The 23,965-nt window shown below is 26.8% G+C and overlaps 1 protein-coding gene across 1 annotated transcript in view; it reads right to left on the bottom strand.

Moving 5' to 3' along the window:
• Positions 1 to 2,627: 2,627 nt before the first annotated feature.
• LOC136972789 (dynamin-1-like) overlaps positions 2,628 to 23,965 on the bottom strand; it is a 37,825-nt gene continuing 16,487 nt past the window's right edge. Inside the window, exons 7-17 of the mRNA XM_067267433.1 lie at positions 21,230 to 21,338; positions 16,387 to 16,581; positions 15,468 to 15,603; positions 14,023 to 14,081; positions 11,229 to 11,367; positions 9,728 to 9,808; positions 6,768 to 6,841; positions 6,627 to 6,696; positions 5,847 to 6,065; positions 3,031 to 3,087; positions 2,628 to 2,955 (exon numbers count right to left, since the gene is read on the bottom strand). Of these exons, the coding sequence (XP_067123534.1) occupies positions 2,851 to 2,955; positions 3,031 to 3,087; positions 5,847 to 6,065; positions 6,627 to 6,696; positions 6,768 to 6,841; positions 9,728 to 9,808; positions 11,229 to 11,367; positions 14,023 to 14,081; positions 15,468 to 15,603; positions 16,387 to 16,581; positions 21,230 to 21,338 (1,244 nt within the window). The 3' untranslated portion in view covers positions 2,628 to 2,850. The remainder of the gene's footprint in view (positions 2,956 to 3,030; positions 3,088 to 5,846; positions 6,066 to 6,626; positions 6,697 to 6,767; positions 6,842 to 9,727; positions 9,809 to 11,228; positions 11,368 to 14,022; positions 14,082 to 15,467; positions 15,604 to 16,386; positions 16,582 to 21,229; positions 21,339 to 23,965) is intronic.

Below are 23,965 nucleotides of genomic sequence, written 5' to 3'. Positions count from 1 at the left end.
CGCCCTCCTATCTCGATCGAATTTTGTACATCATCACAAAGATCCCCCGGTTAAAATAAAACTAATAAAGGCAAGATATAAGCGCGTTGTAACGAGAGATTAACGTAAGTTATATAAGTTATATCATCCATTATATTTTTGAGATGTTATAAGGGAAAGTAGAGTTATGCAGTGTCCCTAAGAGAAAACTAATGTAACACACACAAATTTATACAAACATCAAAGCTTTATTAGTAAAATATAAGTTTAAATAAAACCAAATTGTAAAGAACACTTAACTTGTATCTAATGCTTATTAATCAATTTCCAATGCTATACATCGAGCGGGAATATTCGACGTGGTACACGCTTAATGGCTGGGCGATACTCATCATTTCACTTGAAGATTTACATTGAATAATAATCACATTTATAATTATTTGGTATTATTTGACTATACTCATGATGACATTTGCTAGTTGACCGCATCAATCACATATTCACAATTCCATTCTGTTTCCAGATCAGTGAGGGAGATTTCCCGCTGAGCAACTTTCTCTTATATCTTTAGGACATAACGGATACAAATCTTAATTTCGTTTTTAATGTGAATAATAGTTTTATATAGATATTATCAAATCATGTCTTGAGTTCATCTTGTACAGTTCCCTGTTTTTAATAATCACTAATTATCGGGTTGTTGTTATCATGTGATGTACTATTGCAAAAGCGACTCGTGCTTATCCCCTAAATTTTTTCATTTTATCATAAATAATTACTTCTAAGTATTTATTGATACAATAATATGATTTTCTGCTGATTATAAACTGTAGATTGGGTGAATATGTACTATACATGATTACTTCAAATATATTGCTGACAGGGCCGCATTAACGCATGGACATTTTCGGACATGGCCTGGAGCCTCGTCTTTTCAGCGGCCTCATCATTGTTCACTACTATTTTTCTTCTATATCTTTAGCTGTATAATGTCTTGAGGCCTCCGGTCCAATTTCTTTAAAAACTGATTAATATGGCCTGGTTGCATGACAGCTTGCACTTATAGGTAAGTGCAAACTGTCATAGATTATTGACGTATAAAATTTTTTAGCTAAGAAATTTTTTTAAAAAACAATTTTATTTATTAAAATTCGATAAAACTATTTTTAGGCGATAAAAATTATTCGAGCGCTGGCCATAGAATAAATAAAAATTCAAGAAATTATCTAAGAAAATTACATCTTATTCTAATCTACGATATTGATTTTGATTATATAAATTTAAAAAACGAAAAATGTTTAAAGTTTATTTATGAGTTAAATCCAATAATATACACTTTTGTTAAATTTGTATTTCACTTTAATCAAAGTGGAATCCAATATTATGAATTGAATTCTAGTGTGTAAATTTTGAGACAATAAAAAATGATTATTTTCTATATTTATTTTTGCAGTAAAAATCTGCCAAATTAATAAATATAGTAAGAATAATATTCAAAAGTGAGGTCTTTCTACACTGAATTATTCTCAACCTTAACCTTTGGAGCTGTCCATTATGTGCAGTGTGAGGGTGGCTGGGGAGAAGTACATTATTGTACTGTACATGAAGGAGGAAAGGGATCAAAAGTGACTCAAAAATTGTACACTTAATTAATGGATGACCCTTTTAAGTTTCTTTTCCCCCATTCCTCAATCTGGTGTTTTGTTGAACATTTCAAGTTTTAATTGATTATATGTTAAAATTGTGAACTATTTTTATATAATTTAAATAATTTTATCAAGCATGAATTGTGATTATTAAAAATGCCACAAAATCATTCATAAAATTAGATTTGAATGATGCAATTTGTAGCAATGAGCTTATATAAGCTAATGAATATATACATAGATAAATATGAATCATTTTATTAATTTATAAATGAAGTAAAATACACAAATTTACATATTTAAAATGAATATTCAGAGATCCTGACTCAATTTAAAGTTATGATGTATTCAAAACTGACATATATATATATATATGACATGAAATTAAAAAAATAATATTTAATATTTTAGAGTAAACTTATACAAACTTATGCCAATTTTCATATAAATTTATCTAAAAATATATAAAATAAGTAACATCTAATATAAATTTGATATTTTAAATTTCTAAAATTAATATTGAATTCATATTTTATATTACTCCTCCAAATTTTATAAATTTTAGCCCTAAAATAAGCAGTTTTGAAACTAACAATGATTAAAAATTCTAATAAAAATGTCTTACCAATAGAAGAAGAACAACAATAGAAGAAGAAACAACAACATCATTTGGTTATTATATAAATATACAGTATAAGTAGGTTAAAAAGAACTGCAAAAATTATTTATTTAGAGATTACAGTATAAATTCAAAGAAATAAGTAAAGAGAGATTGCAGAAAAACTGTATTATTTGGTCAAATTAAACAAATTCTGTTAGTTTCTAAGCTCTAATAAACATTCTTTGTTGTACTTTACCATTAATGTGACAAAATGTAAAACATTTCATCTATTGAAAATGAACAAAAGTTTGAAACATTTGACTCTCTTTTGAATGAAATTAATGCAGAAATTTAAAATGAAAAAGAGAAGTCTATTGTGCAAGAACTTGTTTATTCTGATTTTAATTTTTCACAAAAATACATTAAACAATATAATATATAATATTTCTTTGAAATTTTAAGTAAAAAAACAATTTTTGGGATCTATTTTGAAGGATACTTAAGTTATATTTTGTATATGCATTAACAGTAATGATTATAATAGAGAAATAGTCCACAATAATTAATAAAAATATTCATAATCTAATAGAAAATTATATCTTGTGATATTTTGATGTTGATTACTTAAATTTCGCTAACTATTTTTAATGCAGTGTCTAGTGCTTTTACTTTGTCTTTTAATTCTTGTTTCTTTATAGCCTGCTCTGAATATTCTTCCAAAAATAAACTCTGAAATTAAAAAACTATAAATTCATTTGTAATTTAAAAAATATATTTTTTAATTGAAAAACTTCTTAAACTTACAGGATTTGGAGTTGAAGCCATGTCAGAAACTAAATCCGAAATGACGTAAGTAATAGACTGAAAAAAATTTCAAGTTATTTAATTAATTAATCAAGTAAATTAATTGGGAGTTGAATTTGAATCTATCCTACTTCTATCTTTTTACTTTAAAAATTATTATTATAATTTAATAATTAATGAGATAGCAACATCGCTTAAATCTAGTCCAAATTTTATAGTAAAATTAATTAATTTATAGCTTTAAAATAACTCAAAATAAGTTAGTGATACTGTATTTGAATAAGCAAAACATTTTTGGAAATATAGTTTTAATACTAGAATTTTCATTATAATTGTATGATCATCTTTCTTTTCTATTAATAATTTAAATAACTTATATTCTAAAATTTAAATTGTTTGAAAATTTTAATTATTAAGATCCAGGAATGAGTCCATTACAAGTGTATAGGAACAAGAATTGATCTTCTCAATGGCAAACTGATCCAATCATAAGGTGACCAGATTTTAACATTTGTGAAGTGGGACAAAATTGATGGGGGAAGGTAGTTGTCTTGTTGAAAAAATTGTTGTAGAACAACAAAATTTTGTCATCAAAGAACGCATAAATTGTACTGTATTATTAATTTTTTTAAAATTTCAATACATGTAAAATTTACAAATATAATAAATATATAATACTATTATAAATCTTTAAAAAAACTTTATTCTTTTGCATATTTCTCAGTGGAGTGAATGTTTTTTTAGTAGAATGCTGTATTATTTAAAATGTCATAAAATTTTTCGCAAGAATTTGTTAAATTATATTTCACACATTATATGGCTTTCAAAGTCTCAACACTTAATTGTGATTTATCAGATGTCCACCCTTTATTTACAGTAGAAAAAATGCTGCATTAGTTCCTGGAAAGGACAGTGTGTATTCCACAATCCTTAATGCATTATTGTATGGAACAGAAATATTTCATCATTTTGAAACAAACTAACCATTTGTTCTGTGTTGAGATTTTTGCTGATACCCAAGATTTAACATTTTCCTTATCAATATATATATATATATATATATATATATATTGATAAGGAAAATGTTAAGGAATATATATATATATATATATATATATATATATATATATATATTAAAATAATGATTACCCATTAAAAAGATTGTTTTCAGAAATTTTACTATCTGGAAAATGTTGACTAATATGATCAAATAAATTTTGCACATCTTCCCAATTAAGTTCTTGTTTTAGTATAACCCAATGAAAATGTTCAATATCATCTTAATGTACTGTCCACTCTTTTAAATAATCTAAGCAGTTACTATAGAATTTTTTGATGTGATTCATGAAATTCACATGATTTATTGCACGTTGTTCTTCTAACTGACTTATACTTTTATGGATGGCTAACAAAAGAAAAATGGGGGGCACGCTGCTCCGTTGCTGCAGTTACGTGCCTCAAACCATTTTCTGTTGGTCTTTGCCTCAACACAATGGGTTTTGTCAATGCAGCATACTTTATTTCTGATTTTCACACACACCTTGGTACTGATACATGTGATACAAAATGATCTTTACGAATCTTAAGCATAAGACATACGTTTATGACACATAATTGACAAAAACTTAATCTTTCCAAAACTCGGGACTTTTTTAAAAAGCTGCGGGACGCAGGACAAATTGTTAAAAATCGGGAATGTCCTGCCAAAAGCAAGATGTCTGGTCACCTTATCCAATCATTTAACCTGTATCATTTAACACTTAAATGCAGTTATGGTAAGGATTTTGTACCATGCAGACTATTACAAATGTAATGATGGTATAAAAATAAAAAAAAATTATGTAAGTTGGATAAAAAGCAATGAAGAAATAGCTTTAGATTAGAATGCAAACATAAGTAACTTTTATTTTAATATATTGTTTCTTTTAAATTTACATAATTATGCAACTTAATTGCCTAAATTTGTGTTATTAAATGTATTTTGTTTGTTTTTATTCTTCATATATTATTATTAAAAGTTTAAATATACTTTTAAAAAATATCTTGTTCATTCTTTTGAGAATTATAATTATAACTTCACACAATCTTTTTTATAAACAATAATTTTGGTTAAATATTAAATATTTTAGGATCGTCTTTCATAGTTATAGAAGTATAGAAAAAATACATTTTCTGAAGTAATATATCAAAAAATAGTAAAAAAATCAGTCAAAATACTATAACATAAATAGTAAGTAACCAGTACTGTGTACAATATTCAATTACATTTATCTATTCTGAATGATCATATTTCCAGAATATAAAGTGTAAACTAATTAAATCCAAAGTGCAAATAAATTTAAATTATACAAGGACTAAAATATACTTGTTAGTTTTGGAGTTTAAAGAGCTTGAAAATTTGCATTCTAGCACCTTTGAGTAAATGGTGCTTGTCTTTGGAAACATTATAATAGAAAGAACACTCTGTTTACACAAGAAAATAGTTTAAAAATATAAAAACTATTCCATGTTCATTTTATTATATCATTCCAGAAGATAAGTATTGCTAGCTTGAAATCTGTGTTCTAGCACGAACACAGATATTAAATATTTTTTAAAGTAGTTATACTTTAGCTTAATATGTCAGATATTAATATAATACAGAGGGATAATATGTTTAAGAAAATAAAAAACAAAATAGAACAACTGAATTTTATTGCAATATTTCTGTAAATTAGATATCATACAATTATATAATAAACTTTTGAATAATCTAACAAAAAAATTGTTGTCATTAACAAATTAATAATTAAAATAATAATAACAGTAAAGTTTACCTTTTTAACTAAAAAGCAGACAATATATTTCAGTAACATATCTTCAATGTTTGTATCTACAATTTGCAGATAACAATAGACTAATTCACCCAATTTAGTGATTTGTTCATCTTCATAATTATCTTGAGAAGTTAAATACTGTGATATTTGAGATTTTGTATCTTCAACATCTACATATTCTCTTTCTTCTTTATCATGTTTTCCCAGAGTTGAAAGTTTCTGTAAAAAAATTGATATTTAATTTTTTTATAATAAATGGATTTAAAATTGATTAGATTAAAAACCTCCATAAATTTTTGCAATAAAAAAACATTTTGTTTTGGTTTTATGACCCCAATTTTCCAAAATAATATTTTTTTTTACTTTTTTGATTATTTGCTTCTTCATTTGCTTTAAATTTAACTTTGAAAATTTGTATTCCATTTTTGAATATTTAATATTGCATTTTTAAAAACTGATCCTAATGTTCCAAAATCATGTAATTTTCTTCGCCTGAAGATAACATTGATAAAATGTTAAAAGTGCTTGCATTGATGTTATAATAAAAACTGTCTAACACTGATAGACAGTAGTTATTTCTTTGTTTAACTGAATAATATTTTGGTGTGGTGAACTAATCATTTTTATGTAAAAAATTTATAACTTTGGAATATTCAAAAACATTTAAATTAGTCAAAAGTTGTAAACTATAAATAAAATTCAAATTTTCATTTCAAGACATTTTAATATGTCTAAAAGAAAGAGGATAATTACAAGCTTGTTATAATTTAATTAACTCACCATTTTACTTTTTGACCGTTTAATTGGAACAATTGGAACAGTTGGACCAGATTTACTCGGCATTACCACACTAAGGATAAAACAAATACTTTGAAATTTCTTAAAACATATTAATAATTAATAAAAGGATATGATATTTACAGTTTATAATTGAAGTTAGGATGACGAGTATTCAAAAAAGAAATTTCAGCCTGAATGTGGTCCAGTATATGTTGCTGTAAAAACATTCAGAAATTTAAAATAAAGTTATTCTTAAAGTAATATTTTTCAGAAAGCAAATAATAAAGATTAAAGTCAACATTTATATCATAGAAACAACAATTTCAAATAAAATAACTAACTAAATACCCAAAACTTATATTAAAGTTTGAAAAATAATTGTATGTGGTAAATAAGAAATAATTCAGTTATGGGACTTATCAGATATAAATACATTTAGTTTCAAATATATTCTATATTCTGAAGCAACTTTTTATAAAAAATTTTACAAGGAAAAATACTTTCAGTTCCTATTTCTGATTAACATGATTTATCTAGCTTTTCTAGAAAAATATTCAAATATAAACCACTATAAACCCAACAGTTATATTAAAGCCAAACAATCGCCGAATTAGATTGGGCTATATTACTGCGACTATTAATAATTGAACAATAAGTAATTTGGCCTAGAGATAGGCATTAAGTGTCATCTCTTATTAAATTTAGTATTTAAAATTGAATTAATATTTATTAATTAATTTAGAAGATTCTGGAAGAAAAAAATCAGCCCAGAGCAGGACTCAAATCCACAACTCCCACTTCCATGCAACTGCATTATGCTACCCAGACCTCCACCTAATCTTCACTTCCAGAACTATTAATTTAGATATAGCCATTCTGGTTACTCATAGCACTGAATGGGGATTGGGGACGACTCAGGGTAATAGGTGCCCATGATCTATAACTCCCATTATAGTACTCAGCAAGTTATTGCTTTACCCTGGCATGGTGTATATATATATATATATATATATAAATACAAACAACTATAAACCTAATAGTTATATTAGAGCCAAACAATTTGTATATATTACTAGAATACTTGTTCCAATAGAATCTGATGATGGGAAATAATATCCCAAAAAACATTTAATTCTGACATAAAAAAAGAAACAATTTGTTGGACTCCTAAAGCTGTTTTAGCATTAATGTACAGTATTTCTGATTATAACATGGAATCCTCATAAGAAATCATTATAATGAATAGTTCCTACCTTCATAATGGCAAACTAATATCTTATATGTATGGTACATCTGGTTTACTATACATATGGAATTTTGAAAAAAATGGTATTTGAGTATATATTTATGTAGGGAGAAGGATAAGAATTCATTTCTTCTTTGATATAGAGTAATTGTGAGATAGATGGCCATTCAGAAGAGATTTTCATGCTGGGATTGCACTGTGATTTTGAAAATAAACACTGAAAGTCTGAGGTACACTAGTCAGTAAAAGTAGGTATAACTGTAATGAAAGTTGTATATTGAGACTTGTTCCAAGAAATTCTTCTTGATAAAAATAAGATAAATATTTTGATTTGTTTATAATAATTCAGGGATAGACAGCTATAGTTTTTAAAGTATAAAATAAATGGTGTTTGTCAAATCTGAAAACAGTTTCACATAGCTCATTTACTATCCCTTTGGATGTGATCTAGAATAACACTCAAGATGCAATGTATTCATAAATATCTTTCTCACTAACATAGTGGCCACCACATCCATGCTGCTTGGGTTAGATGGCCAATGCAATGATTTTCTATTGGCGCTTTTTTGTTGCTGTGCAAAGAAAACTTTAATAACCCCAATACATGTCGAGATCAAAAATGAATGTTTTCAGATTTTACAAACACCATTTATTTACACTTTAAAAAACTGTGAAAATATATCCCAGAGTTAATATACAGTATATATATTCAATGAAAAACTATTAGAATTTTGAAAACAATCTACCAAAATATAATTGAAAATAAAAGGAATTAATAATTGGAATAAGGAATAAATGGACTGATGATACAAAAAATTGGAAAAATCATTTCATTAAAAAAAGACTACAAAAATTTAGTAAAAGAAGTTATAATATTTGAGTATCAGTTTAAGATAATAACTATAACAAAACAGTAAAAGATTATATATAATATATATATTCTTTTACTGTTTTGTTATAGTTATTATCTTAAACTGATATATATATATATATATATATTCTTTTACTTTTTTGCATAATATATATATTATTAAAAACATGGCATAGAATATAAGATTAAAACAGTTATGTAGTAATGGTCATTATTCATGAAGACTGCATACAAAAATTCCATAATTAACAATTAAATTGAAATACAAACAGCAGCCTTTATTCTATTTTTTTAAATAGCTGTAAGCATTAATTATACTATATTAATTTATTTAGATTGCTACTGGAATCATACTAGTTCTTTTTGTATATTACAATTATATTTAAGAAAGTAGTATATTAAATAGTATATTGCCCAATTGAAAATATAATAAAAATAAAAGCTAAACATACATTTTCTAAAGAGAGTTATGCATCAAATAATTAAAATTGTAGTTACTTTAGTAAATAATTTCATTAGATTAATCTAAAAATAATCCATAAATTTTGGCTGTTCAATTTATATATAATTTGGATTACAATTTTTATTTTTCATATAGTTATGCATTAATATATATTTTTAATAATTTTTATTAGTTTCATAAACTTTGATTAAATGATTGATTCAACAACAGTAAATATCAATACAACCTATATTAATGCCATATGCATCATAATTTGACCCATCATGAGCAGACACATAGCAATGTGGTCACAGTTGGCAAGAGGATACAATGTTCTAAGACTGCAGTAGTACCCATGATAAATTATGGAAATTAGTAAGAAATGAATATGAAAAATTTTAATTTATTTATAAAAGTTTTTATCACAGAAATAGTTACGTATGTATAATTCGCTAAATCAAAATTTTCTGTATTGAATAAGAAAGAATTAGATTATATGAGAAAAATCTATGGTATAGTATTTGTATACAGTATTATCATACCTTAGTAATTTCCTCCTGTGTAACAATAATATTTTTTACTTTGAAAATTACTTCATCCTTAAGTCGTGGATATATCTGCAACTATTCAAAATGAATTTTAAATAAATGAATGAAGTTTTGAAGAATACAGAATAGCTTTTATACAAAATAATTACATAAAAATTACCTTCTAGGCATATTTTTAATAATAAATGTTTAATTTTGCCTTTCAAAATTTTTATGCAGTAAATCAAAAACTTTAAAACTGATGACTGTGCAGTTAGCAGTTATTATACATACATACACACATACATTAGAAGGATAACAACAACAAAATCTAATTTTGAGGTTTTTACATATTGAGAATAATTTTAAAATCTCAAAAATTAATAAAATTAATTAACCAAAGATAATTAAGTAGTTTTTAATAAATAGAAAATTCCAGACAAAATCTTCAGTTAATATGTTTTAGTTACATCCAGTTTGGATGTTATGTTTACAATTTCATTGCATTATTTATTTATTAATAATATCAGATACTTGATTATTACATGCCTTGTGATGGGTTTGTTACAGTGCTGAACTACTGAGCAGACAAGACAGGATTGAATCTTAATATGGAAAATTTCTGCCTATTGTGGTTCATATAGGTATGAGATTCACTCAGCCTCCTTCCTAATAGATATCTGGAAAATAATCTTTTAGGGGAATAAACAGGATCATATGTAGATATTTATCATTGAGTGGATATCGGGGCATGGAGGCTAATTTTGCCAGCTCATATCTATGGCTGAAACCAATAATTCATACAAAGGATCTCAAAAAGGCTGAATACCCTCTCCCATTCTTTCCATCCCTCATCTCTTATTTTTATACTGTATTTCTCTTAATTTAAAAAAATATATATTATGCCTTTTTTAGTATGTGACCTCACTAACTATTCAGTGGTGAATAGGGAGGACGATTGTACTCTCTCTCCCCAATGAAATTTCATGACACAATAGAATATATTTCTTTACCTTTAGTTAGTCATGAAATCTTTATGTACTGGCATTTTCTTCATTTATTTGTAAAATTACTATCCTTACTTCAATTAGAAATGGTAGATAGTATTATACACTTTAAAAAAATAAATACATTCTAAAATGTCTTCACATATCTGTCTTGTCAAATCACCAGGAACCAAATAATCTTGCATCACAGAGATGATCTTTTAAGAGGCCTCTGCAAAATTATGCAAATACAGTTAAAAACCATTCACTGGAGAATGAATGCTTTCTAACTGTATTTGCATAATTTTCCAGAGACATAGCTTCTAATAAAAGATCATCTCTATGAAGCAAGACTCTTTGGTTCCTGCAATTGGACAAAACAGATAGGTGAAGATGTTTTATTATTTTCCTATGTATATATTTTTTTAAACTAACCTTATTTAATTAATATTATGAAAACTTTAATTTTTTAAAAATTAAAAATATTCTTTGGATTATAATTTTATTATTATTACAATCTAAAAACTTACTACAGATGCACTTGATTCAACTGCATTAAACATTAGATCTTTTATATAACTAATAGCTTCTGATAAAGGAACTTTATAACGTTCTATACTTTCTTTGCAAAGGCAATCAAATGCCAGCTGAGGCACAAGAAGTCCAGTTCTATGAGTACAAATAATAAAATTAATAATTTATAAATTATTTTAAAGTAAACTAATTACATATTTAATATAATCAATGATTATTGTTAATGAGTTGATTACCAAATTAAATTTTTTTTAACGCTTTATAGTTTATATTGATGGACTCAGTTTTGCCTATATATCAATTACAACAAAGAATAAATTTATTTTAGTTTATTTAATAAAAACATCTTTTGAATATAATACATATTCTATTGAATATACCTATTAGACTTTCTTGAAGATATTATGATTGATTAATCAAATCAGCCAATGTGAATAGCAGAATTTTAATATTCTGCTATTCACATTGGCTGATTTGATTAATAGTTATAGTGTAATTTTGAACATTACAGTTATAGTGTATAGCTGTAATTTTGTCCATTACAATAAGTTTCACCCCAGTATATCTGAGGTATATTCCCAGTATATATAAGTATTTTTTTGGTTTTGAGACAAACTATCATCCATTGTAGGTAGAGATAATTAGTGCTACAACTAAGATTTACCTACTTAGGTCTATGATAGTTAGCAGATAGGGCAGCAGCGTAGCGTAGGTGGGGCGGCAGGGGTGGCCCACCCCGAGTGGCACTTATAGGAGCGGCAAAATTTCACAATAAATAATAATATCTTGTAAAAATACCTAAATAAGGGGCAGTGAAATTTTCCTCCACCCTGGGCGGCTGACGCCCACACTATGCCACTGAGGTAGGGACCTAAGTGTCATAACCAGAATTTATGCATCTATAGTAAATTATTGTTGTGTGTCCCCAAATAACAGTAAACACTATTTATTTTTTTAATTATAAACATTTTAATAGTCTTCCAAAAACATGAGAACATTCCAAAATTAAGAAAAACATGCATCAACTCAAAACAGACTTCTTTTTATAAGCTACCATGTCATTTTATTAAATTGCTATGATTAAGTGTGACAAAACTAATTTTATTATTTTTACTACTGTTTATTTTTTGTTTTATTTTATTTATAAAAAAATAGATTCTGTGTTTTGACAATCATAAATGTTTGAAACATGCAATCAATTTTAGTATTCAAAAATTTTGTATGTTTTACTCATATCATCATTGGATCTGAGCTAATATCCCATTTTCTCTATGATACTGGGTCCAAATAACCAGCATGAGTGACTCCATTGATTGGAAGTATCATGGAAAATATAGTTTTGGTCAAGTTGTGAATCTGAATCGGATTCAAACTCAGATTCCCTGTGGTAGTAGATTGATATCTTACTGAAGAAGAAATTAAATTTTAATTGAAAAAAGTATTTTTAAAAAGTCAGTTTTCTCAAATTTTACATATGTTAAACGTGGCAGGATGCCTGATCAAGATAGTAAAGATCAAGCGTGTCACTTTGAAGAATCTAGGTTTGAGTCCAAACTGAATCTTTACAGATTTTCACACAGTTTAACTCAAACATTTTGAATCCCATTCTTAACTTCTGGCTGCCCTATTGTAGAGCTATCTGAATTCATGTTGGTGGAAAAAAATCAGTCTTAGTGTCTTTAGGGCAAAGAGTTGTGAAAAAAATATTCATACATTTTGTATTATAAAAATCAAAATATTGTGAACAAGTAGTGAGACAACATTTCTTTCACTTATATTTTATTATTATAAAATATAATGAAAGAAATTATGATGTAAAATTAGAATTCATAATTTCAAAGCTTGTAGTCTCACTACTTGTTCACAATACTACTTTTAATGTACACAATACAATATAAAACTAAAATAAAAAGTACTTTTATAAAAACTTTTTCAATTTTATTGAAAACTTTCCCTGGAAACAGAATCCATAATTTGAATATGCATTTTCTCTTTAAAATTCATTAAATGTGCAAGATAGAATTTTATATCTCCTTAGACTACTCTTAAATCATTACGTTCAAAATTATTTATTAATTGGATACTATCAGCTGTTTAAGTACAGAACAGTCATAATGAGATATTGTTAAATTTAAGTTAATTCAAATTACATGTATTCCAATCTACATTATATTCTATTTCATTTTTTTTTGTTGTACCCTGAACCGACAGCTAAAAGCATTTCATTAATAAATAATTTTGCTGGTAAAGGTTTAAAGCCTGACACAAATGAGTCAATATCAAAGCAAACTGATCTTCTTCAACATTGAAACAAATTTGCCTGCAATTGAATAATGGACTGAATCATTTCAATGAAAAGCATATTCAACTTGTTGAATATTTTCGTTTGGTGACTAGTGATGTTCATGAACAGTTGATCATCACTCTAAGGTGCTTGTCAGTGCTTGTCAACAGTAGATGAAAGCAAACAATCACCTAAAGCCACTTTCTGTCTAAATGCCAAAGCAATGACATTGATGTCAGGCTTAAAAAGTAGTTTAATGAAATATTGAATACATTAAAACCTGCTCAAAATAGAACATAAATAAAAAAGAAAATCTGTCTAAATGGAAAAAATTCTTCCAAATGGAATGTTTTTCTACATTAAAAAAGAACCTGTTCAAAACAGAAACCTGCCAAACTGAAAAAATATTCAGTACCTTGTGATTCTGGTTTACACAGGTTTTACTGTATTAGTTTGTGAAAAATAATAAAGAATAATTTATAATTAAATTAATTTAAATATCATACCTAATTGCATTATTATTCAAAATGGCTCTCATGATATTATCTTCAGTTATATTCATCTCCTTCAAAAAGTTAATATAATCATCATTATAAAATATTTCATTTCATATCATAACAGAGTTTAGCATAATCTACAAATTACCATTAATTTGAAAAAATAAACAATGTAAAAATATGTTATTTGAAGATAATGAAGGTATTAATATACTCAAATTTGGAAAACAATTACAAAATATACAAGAAACTCTGCTAGTATAGAGGCATAAAAGTATTAATTGAATGCAATTTTAGATTTACAAAACTTTTAGCTGGTATTAATTATCAATTAAGAGATGCAAATTTGCATGTTTTTAAAATACTGACAAAAGTACACTAAACACAAGTAATATTTCTAGACTTCCTTTGAAAAATTAAGTTTCAAAATGAGTTACAGTTTGTCAAAATAAGCTGAAGTTTCAGTACAAGACATTAGGTATGTTTGTAAAATCGAACAAGTTAAACAAATTAATTGTAAAGTACTAAATCTTCTCAATGAGCATGTTCTATGTTAATAACATTTCAAATAAACTCTAAATTTGCAAGAGAAAAAGTTAGTTCACATTGAGAAGAAACTTGTATCCAGTAATATTAATATCTCTAAATTCACTGAAGTGTATAAATTGCAAATTAAAAGATGAAATGACAAATAACTACCCATATGAAGCAAAAGCAATGTGAGAAAGATATTTTGAATAAAACTGCACTCAGACTAGTTTGGTGGATGATACAATGAGGTAATTGCCTCAGGTGACAAAAAAAGCAGTCAAAAATGTTCAAAAGTTGAAAAAATAAATAAATATTCATACAAGAATGACATAGCAATCACATTGAAAACTTTTGCTTGCAATATGATTGCTACATCACTCTTAACTTGCACTAGAGCAAAAGTAGATTTTACCTTAGGTGCAAGTTATCTGACAGCAATAGCAACATTCACAATTTCAGTCAATTTCAGAAACATTTTGTTGTAAATGAATCAAAAAAAATATTTAGTGACGTTAAGAATAATAATAATAATAATTTTATTCTTGTTTAACTCATTCAAATTTACAATACATATTTCATTTTTTCAGGAGTGGCACAGAAAAGAACATTTTGTTATTTCTATGCCATTGCTACCAATTATTAACAGAACAGTTATGATGTCACAATTTCTAATTTTTGCTTAGTCAAACCTGTTTCTCTCTGCTAAGAAAAGTGTTCTCTGTCATGCAAAACAGTTTTAGAACTGTTTCTAATTACTTGTTTCTAACAACATGCTTCAAGAAATAAACTTCATTTGCCAGACATTTATTGTGATAATCAAAATTTTGAATAATGTTTTGTTAACTTCTAATATATCTTATAATTATTTTGAAATTATATACATAGTTATTAAATTATTAATCAGAGATTATGAAAAAACTTACTATTTTCATTTTTTTAATAACTTCATTGTAAAGAGATTTATTTATCAGGCTACCAGCATTAACAGATTCTAATTCAATATTTTCAGAAAAACCAAGAAGAGATATTTTAAAGTGTTCAATAAATCTATTCACCAGTCTGTAAAAGAATTTGTTTAATTTTTGTTTCAAAGAATATTTTAAAAATTACATGATATAAAAATACAAATTCCACAATGGAATTTGTATTTTTATATCAATATATTAATTTATATCAAATATATTAATCATAAAAATATTTACAATAAATCAAAGCAAAGAATATTTATATTTGGTGTAATTTATAAAATAAATTAAAAATTAAATCTTTAAATTTGTCTAAAAAGAAACCAAACTTTTTCTCCATGAAGAAAAAACTACAAGAAATATTTTTATAAATATGTTTATTTATTTGAATTAAGCTCCCTCTAAAGCAATACAATGTTCGATGTTAAAAAAAATATACACTTTCAACTGTACATAATATTTTTCTCAAATATTTAATATTTTATTCTAGAAACAAAAGCATTTTTATTTGTTTTGGTTTCTTTTATATTTAGATGATACTTTATATTTTATATTGAAAAATATCATTATTACTTTAATAAATAAAAAAATATCATCATTTTACTAATTGATGTTCTTATTAATAAAAGCATGGACAATAATTCTTTATAATAGTACTGTTTTTCCTGATAAACACCACCATATCACCATTGCAAACATTTCTGGTTCTTAAAACCTGTTCAACTATTACACTAAACTGTTATTAACTCTACAACCACTTACGCAATAGCCTTTGTCTCTTTCTTACAAGGTGGAAACTATTGCCAAAAATCTTTCATATGTTTCATATATGATTACCTTATTAATTATATTGTAAACTAAAAAACAAATTACTTACTGTAATATAAATCCAATACGGCTAGCATCAGTGTCATCAAAATTATCTTGATAGGCACTTAACTCATTTCTGAATTTGATTAAATTTTGATACAGACTTTGTCTTATGTTGGGGATTCTCTCTTTAATATGACATTTTAATTGAGAATTTAGAAGTTGTTGTAAATATTTGATACCCATTCTGTCAGCCATATCTCTAAAAAGAAATTATAAAAGTAATTGTAACTATAATTAACTTCTTATACTAAATAAATTAAACAAAACAAAATTACTGTATAAAAAAAGTTAATTAATATCTTAACATAAACTTAAATATTTCATTTTATAACTAATAATCTCATGCTTTTTTACTTTTAGTTAAATTTTCCTTATTTATTTTTTAATTTAATTTTTCTATTTGTATTTTTATTACTTATTTATTTTTGTGTACTATTTATGTATTATTTTCTGCTTTGTATTTTATTTTGATTTTTCTTTGCCAATCTTCTATGCATGCAACCACCATTATGGATTTAATGAGTTCCATTATATTTAAATTTTTGTGTTTAAATTTTGTTCTATGTATAATTCCATAAACCTGAAAATGACTGTCAAATATGATTGAAAACAAAAGTTCTAATAAATTAATTTATACTTGATAAATTATTGGTTTCTTGGAGTGTTTTTACAGTAATCTCATAAAATAAGGTTTTTGGTTAACTTTTAATTGCATTACATATTTTTGAAATAATTATATAAAGTACTTACCATATATTTTTTCTACCAAATAACTGATTCAATCATAAAATGGCTGAACTGTGGATAAAAACACTTGAATGTTTGATTGAAGATAAAATGCTAAACACTACAACAGAATTGGGACTAAAGATGAATTTTATCATTTAAAGGATGTTCAAACCCATTGAAAGAAAACTATAATAATCAAGTTATGTCAGGTATGCAAAAAAAGACAAGAACAATGAAAAGCACATTGTTATTATCCAATATGTCAAGAGAAGCTGGTTCTTTCTGTATAAAAATGATTCAAATCGTCATCAATAAACACATTATTCTCATGAGTCTTAATGAAATGACATTATTTCAGATACTTTGTATGTATTCTTTTTTGTTTTTTGTGAATAGAAACCTTGCACCATATACTTATTTTTAGACTTATTTAAAATCTCAACAACCTATTATTTTCAATTTTTTGCTACCAAAATGCTCATATCTGACACTAGAATAAACCACCACATTTTACAAGAAAACTTGTAGATGGATCTGGTCATGGGGCTATAATAGTGGAGTGGCAGCTCCTGGAATCAAGTGACGCCAGTATATATGCATGCATAACAGAAATTGCCATCCTGAGCATGGAAGAAACATAGTAAGCTTGTACCATAAAGTTGTAATTTGACAAAGCATTTCTATTTTGTGTTTATTTATTAAGGTTTTTGATAAACTTGAAAGCTTCGCATATGTATTACTCATTTCTATGTGCACTAGAGAAGCTTTAAAATTAACAACAGAAAATAAATTTTATAGTTAATAAGGAAATGTGTTTTAAATTCCTTTTTATTTAACTGACACAACACACTACTTGTAACCTAAATAAAATGCAATGAGTAGTAGAACTATATGTTTACATCTTTATTTTTATTTGTTGAATATGGAAGAATGATGAAAAGTGCTGCCTATAGAAATTACAACTCATCAAACTCAACTTTTAATGTATTATTGGCTTCAGTAAGATTTCAGGTATAAACATTTATACATCATAAGAGATTTGTTTTTGTTAAATCTTTTGTATAACTGAAATTTTTCATTTTTGACAATTTTTTACAATTCCACAAAAATTAGCTTAACTCAGCCAAAAAATTAGATTTTGCAAAAATAAAAAATCCAGCAATGAGTTGTGTAATTTTCCCAGCTGTTATAAGATTTTGTTTAAAAAATAACTTTTATATTTTTAATTATAATGAATAAAATTGTGTGAGGTGTTGTCATCTGTTATAAAGTTGTCTGTGATAAAATCATATTATTAATTATTACAAAATGGTAAAAAGCTTAATTTTGAGGGTAGAAATGAGTATATAAAAAAAAATTGTAATTGCTAATAATGAATAAATATAAAGTAAAATTGTCATTAAGTTTGATTCCTCTTGACATATGACAAGTGAACCCCCTATCTCCCCACCCTCTTGACCTTTAACTACTAAAATTTAATAGCATTAATCCCCCCTTATCACAAACTCTCTATAGATTGGAGTTACTGTACATTACACACCTGATAACCCATATGTAACTCCAATATATTATGTATGTAGAAATGGATTAATGTTTTCGATCCGTCTCTTTTCTTGGATCTTTCTCAGGTTCAGTTTTCTTGGAAAATTATGAATCCAAAATGATCTCGTGAATATGTTCATTTTGGATTCATAATTTTCCCAGAAAAACTGGACCTGAGATAAATCCAAAAAAAAAAAAAAAAAAAAAAAACAGATTGTAAACATTAGTCCATTTCTACATACACAATATAGTGCAGTTATACAAGGGTCCTCAGGTGTGTAATCACCCCTTACATACAAACTACTATCATGCTAAATTTAATTTCTTAATCATTTCCCCATCTGAGATATTAAATGAAATAGATGCCAATATACACACATGTGCATGTGTGTGAGATTTTCAAAAATCTGGGAGGATAAAATTTGGCATGATTCCAATACTTTCCCTTGCTACGTACACATAACATCAGGGAAAGTAAAAAAGCACATTTGAAAAATATTCTTGGAAAGGATAATTTTAAGGATACTTTTCAATATGATATAGTTCAGCTGAAACACATCAAATCAAAAGATCTTGAGATTTTTAATAAGGTGTACTTCAACATCCACATAATATAGAATCTTTGGGTTGTAAAATCAGATAGAGTATCAAAAACTACTACTAGTACAGGCCTAACTAGAATGCCAGATAAATAATTTTAGTTATAATCATGTTCCATGTCAATTAAAAAAATTTAAGGACTAAATTTTAATGAAATTAGCTAAGTATAAATTGAGAAAAGTGAGATTTCAGGCTGTCCCACAAGCAAAAGATATACAGATGAAACATATGGTATAGGAAATGTGGTTGCAATACCTACAGTAAATAAATCTAACTGAATGTTTTCTTTATTGTTTTTATGTTATTCTTTGTCTTTACCTTCTCTTTTCCAATACCAAGTTCAAAAGATAAACAAACTTTTTCCCCTCACAATACAGTGATTTGTTCTACAGTGAAACCACTTCCAGCTTCAAGTACAATGCAATCCATTTGAATCAATCATGTGTTCAAAATGCCTTACAATGCTGTAAGGTGTTTTGAACATGTAATTGATGCAAATGGATTGCGCATTGAACAAATGTTGCGAATAAAAACCTTTTGCGTCTTTTCATTTTGTGTTTCTTGTTCTTCATGCGCCATTTTTTCACCTAGTGGTAAAAATTTGAACTAAATATTTTTTTTTGCATTTTCCATGGTCCATATAACATATATATACCAAGTTTCATCAAAATATGTCCACGAGAACAGGCTCTAGACAGGTCTGAGTAGGGCAACTTTAATTATAATCACTCTGCAATGTTCCCTCTAATTTTTTTTTGTAGCTGAGCAGAACATGTACTTCTCTGATAAAAATATTTTTGCTGAGCAGATTCTGAGCAAAAAATTTTTCTGAACATATATATATATATTTTCTGAATATATATATACATATGTTCAGAAAAATTATATATATATGTAAAATCTCATTTTTTCCTATAAAAATTAAAATAATTAATTATAAAGTAGAGATTAAAACTCATTTTAAAACATACTTCCATACAAAATATTATCTTTTGTCAATGACTTAATGTATTCAATCAAAATATACATAGCAATAATCATGTTGCAGACAGAGTGAGAAATAAGTAAACAACAATTGAAATCAGTGTGCATGCTTGCCAGCAGGGCGCACAAATTCTCATGTGCGGGAACAATTTGAGCAGTGTGCAGCTGCACAGCCTAGAGCAGGGATGGGCAACCTTTTTCTACGTAAGGGCCGCATTTCAAAACTTTTGAACTGACGCAGGCCACACACGAGAGAAAAGAGGGGGGAACTGTCGGTAAATCACAATTCTTTATTCATATATAATTATAAATTAGCATAGGTATACTTAATATAGCTTCTGACACTGATCTAAACGTAATATATTGGAAATATTTAGCCAAATATTAGTCACTGCTAGTTTTAAATTAGTTTCCATGTGTCTGTTAGTCGGTTTCTTGTTTTAATTTTTACTAAATTCAGTGTGAAAAATACTATTCACAAATATAAGTTGTAGAAAATAACGTTTGAATTTTTGTTGAATATCTCATTAAGCTGGGAAATTGATATATTTATTCATATTTTATGTCACGCGGGCCACAAAAAATATTACTGCAGGCCGCATGCGGCCTGAGGGCCACGAGTTGTCCATCCCTGGCCTAGAGGGAACATTGCCACCCTGTACCTGTGAATGGATCTTTCCCAAAAAACTTAAATAGAAAACCCTTCAGTATCTGTGAATGTGCACTTTTGCATTGCAAATGACATTGTTATTACCATATCAAGTGATTTTCTATATATAATTTTTACTGTTTGCTATTTCAGTTCAATGTCATACTCAATTTAGTATCAATTTCAGAAGTAAATAAATGATAGCATTAAATCAAAGTTTGAAATTTGTTTATTACAGCAGAGATTCAGAATAAAATCAATTATCTTTTAAAGTTTATAGAATATCTTCTTTGTTATTAACTCATCAGCATTTTTATAAATAATAAATATACCAAAATTTTACCTGTAGCATTTTGTTGATAAAAAGAATTCTTGCTCTTTCTGTAATCCATACTTAATATCCTTACTTTTATCAATGTCATCTTGACTTCGGTTAACTACTCCCACATAGCCTGGTGATAAAAGTAAAGTAAAATTTAATAAGTTTATACAAATTTTTGTGATATTATAACTTTGTGCAGCTAGACCTCAGGTCATCTATTTTTAAAATTAAAACTGAAAGAAGATGTAGGTTATGCAATGGACCAAATTATATAATCAATTATAAATTGCAATTACAGATTCATCAAACAGCATTTCCTTTGTCTAAAATCACCAAGAACATCTTTACAAAATGTGAAAAAGCCTTTGAGCATCACAGACATATTCATCTACTACAGGTATACCTCGAGTTATGTCATTCTCGAGTTACGTCGTTTGTCAAAAAAGTATATGGAAAAATAAAAATCAAGTTTAAGTCAGTTTATTTGACTTTAAATCTGTCCGCCACAAACACTGAATTCGTAATATCACTAGAAAAGCATTGAAAACACATAAAATCATTAAAATATGTACATTTACAGTAAATGTTAATATAATCATCATAAATCCTAGAGAACAAAACATGAAAACATCTGTGTTTCCGTGTTGTCGTTTTATTTAGTGGTCTTTAAGTGCTCATTATTGGCGTTTCCTCCATTATTGACGTTTAGTTATGATGTAAGTCATAGTTTCGACTTATGTCGTAACTACACAAGTAAATTCGACTTATGTCGCCTCTCCTGGAACCAATTACCGACGTATATACCTGACGAGGTATACCTGTACCATAATTTTTCCCAAAATCATGAAATACACATATGTATAACTCACATTTAGTTTACTCTTATTCATTTTCTGTACATTGAATCAATGGTTTGTTGATATTTTCTGTGGGTATACACCATTACAAATCATTTGCACAAAATTACAGTAATCAAATGAGTTAAATAATTTTTTAAAATATTGAAAAGAGCAGTGATGAAGTTTCAATTTATTAATATTCTGTGTAAATACACTACTAATATCATTCAATATAATGTTTTAATTACATTGTAATCAACAGTGTTTTCGCTACAAATTGTGAGACATTTCATTAGCCCAGTCTAAGTGGTTTATGCAGAAACATGAGATTTCTCAGTTTTGAATAAATGATTATATAAAGTTCAATCTTTTTCTAACAAAATTTAACATTATCTGAGTTAAACATAGCATAAAAATATGTTACTTTAGTAACTATTCTAACAGTGCAAAAATAAAGAAGCCTTTCTAGGATTTTACAAAAGTATATTAGTGAGAGAGAATCTGCAACTTTTCCTACTCATACCCAACCTGAGGTATAGATAGGTTACCTCCATAATAACACCAATTTTACTATTCAGAGATCATCCTCCAGATATCCATTAGAAAGAAGGTCAAGTGAAGACTTGCGTGAACCACAATAGGTAAAAACCTACTTCTACTGAGATTTGATTGTCTGGATATCAGTGCATTACTACTAGATCACCAATGACTTATTCTAACAGTACCACATTCAAATTTAACTAGTCAATGTCAACACATTTTGCTGTTCCCCCAGCATCCCTCTCCAGTATAATCACAGGTCTCTGACACATTCCTTGGTGAGTAATCATGATTGCATGACATTTTTTCCTATTAATAATCTTAAACTGCAATTACAAATCTACATCCAAGTATAATAGAGTAGAATCTCATTTTAATAGATCACAGAACACACAGATTTTTCAGAATAATAGACTTTTTCTGGGTCCTGCCAAATCAATGTAATTTTACCTCCTTTTAGCATATCCATAATTTGGCATAATGGATTTTTTCTAGCTTCATCTATTGTAAACTTTACATTTTTTCAACGTTTAGTTAATACTTGGGTGTTTTCAGGAATTTGTAGTGCTTGATGATGCTCTTCTTATATCTGGGAATATGTACAAAGAAATTGAAGAATTGTACGAAGAGATTCAAGCAGGCTGATATGATTGAGGAGAAGCCATCTAATGAACATTCTGATGCTAGTCCAAGTGCAGTGCCAAAATTTAGTGGGGACATTGAGTCTTTCCAATTTGTGAAGACTTTTCTGATGAGATTCAGCATAAAAGATTAGACTTTACACTAATTGCTAATAACAAGTATTCAATAAACAGAAAAGCAACATCAAAACAAACAAAGATGGACAAAGTTTTTTAAGAAATTGTGAAGTCAAGTGAAGTGCTAATGAGCATATGTAATTTGTCTCTTTTGTGCTTACAATATAAACAGTTTCCATCAGCTTTGTTAGTACAGCATAATATATGATCTTGTAACATACAGTTTATATATATGGGTTAAATAACAGATATTTTCCTGGATGAGCAAGAAATCCATTGTTCATGATATAATGGATTCTCAGAACAACAGATGATTTTTGGCATCAATCCATTTTTGAGCAATCCATTAAAACAAGATTCTACTGTAATATTAATATTTAGTAGAGATGGAAGAAAATAGTGATTTTCAATAACAGTTCTAAATTATTACTATTATAAAATAATAAAATGTATCACCAATAACTGTCCCAAAAAAAATTAAAACTAAAAGTTACTACTCACTTATTGAATGTATTGAGTCATAATTGTTTTATAAATTTGATTCTCACTTAGAGATTGAATTCATGGGTGAACCTTTGTAAATTTAGAAAGTTGTCTATTTTTAAATAAAGCATCAAATT

Source organism: Centruroides vittatus, unplaced genomic scaffold, assembly GCF_030686945.1.
Source record: "Centruroides vittatus isolate TY-2023 unplaced genomic scaffold, ASM3068694v2 contig_301, whole genome shotgun sequence".
NCBI lineage: Eukaryota > Metazoa > Arthropoda > Arachnida > Scorpiones > Buthidae > Centruroides > Centruroides vittatus.
This window is presented reverse-complemented; position numbering and strand designations above follow the sequence as displayed.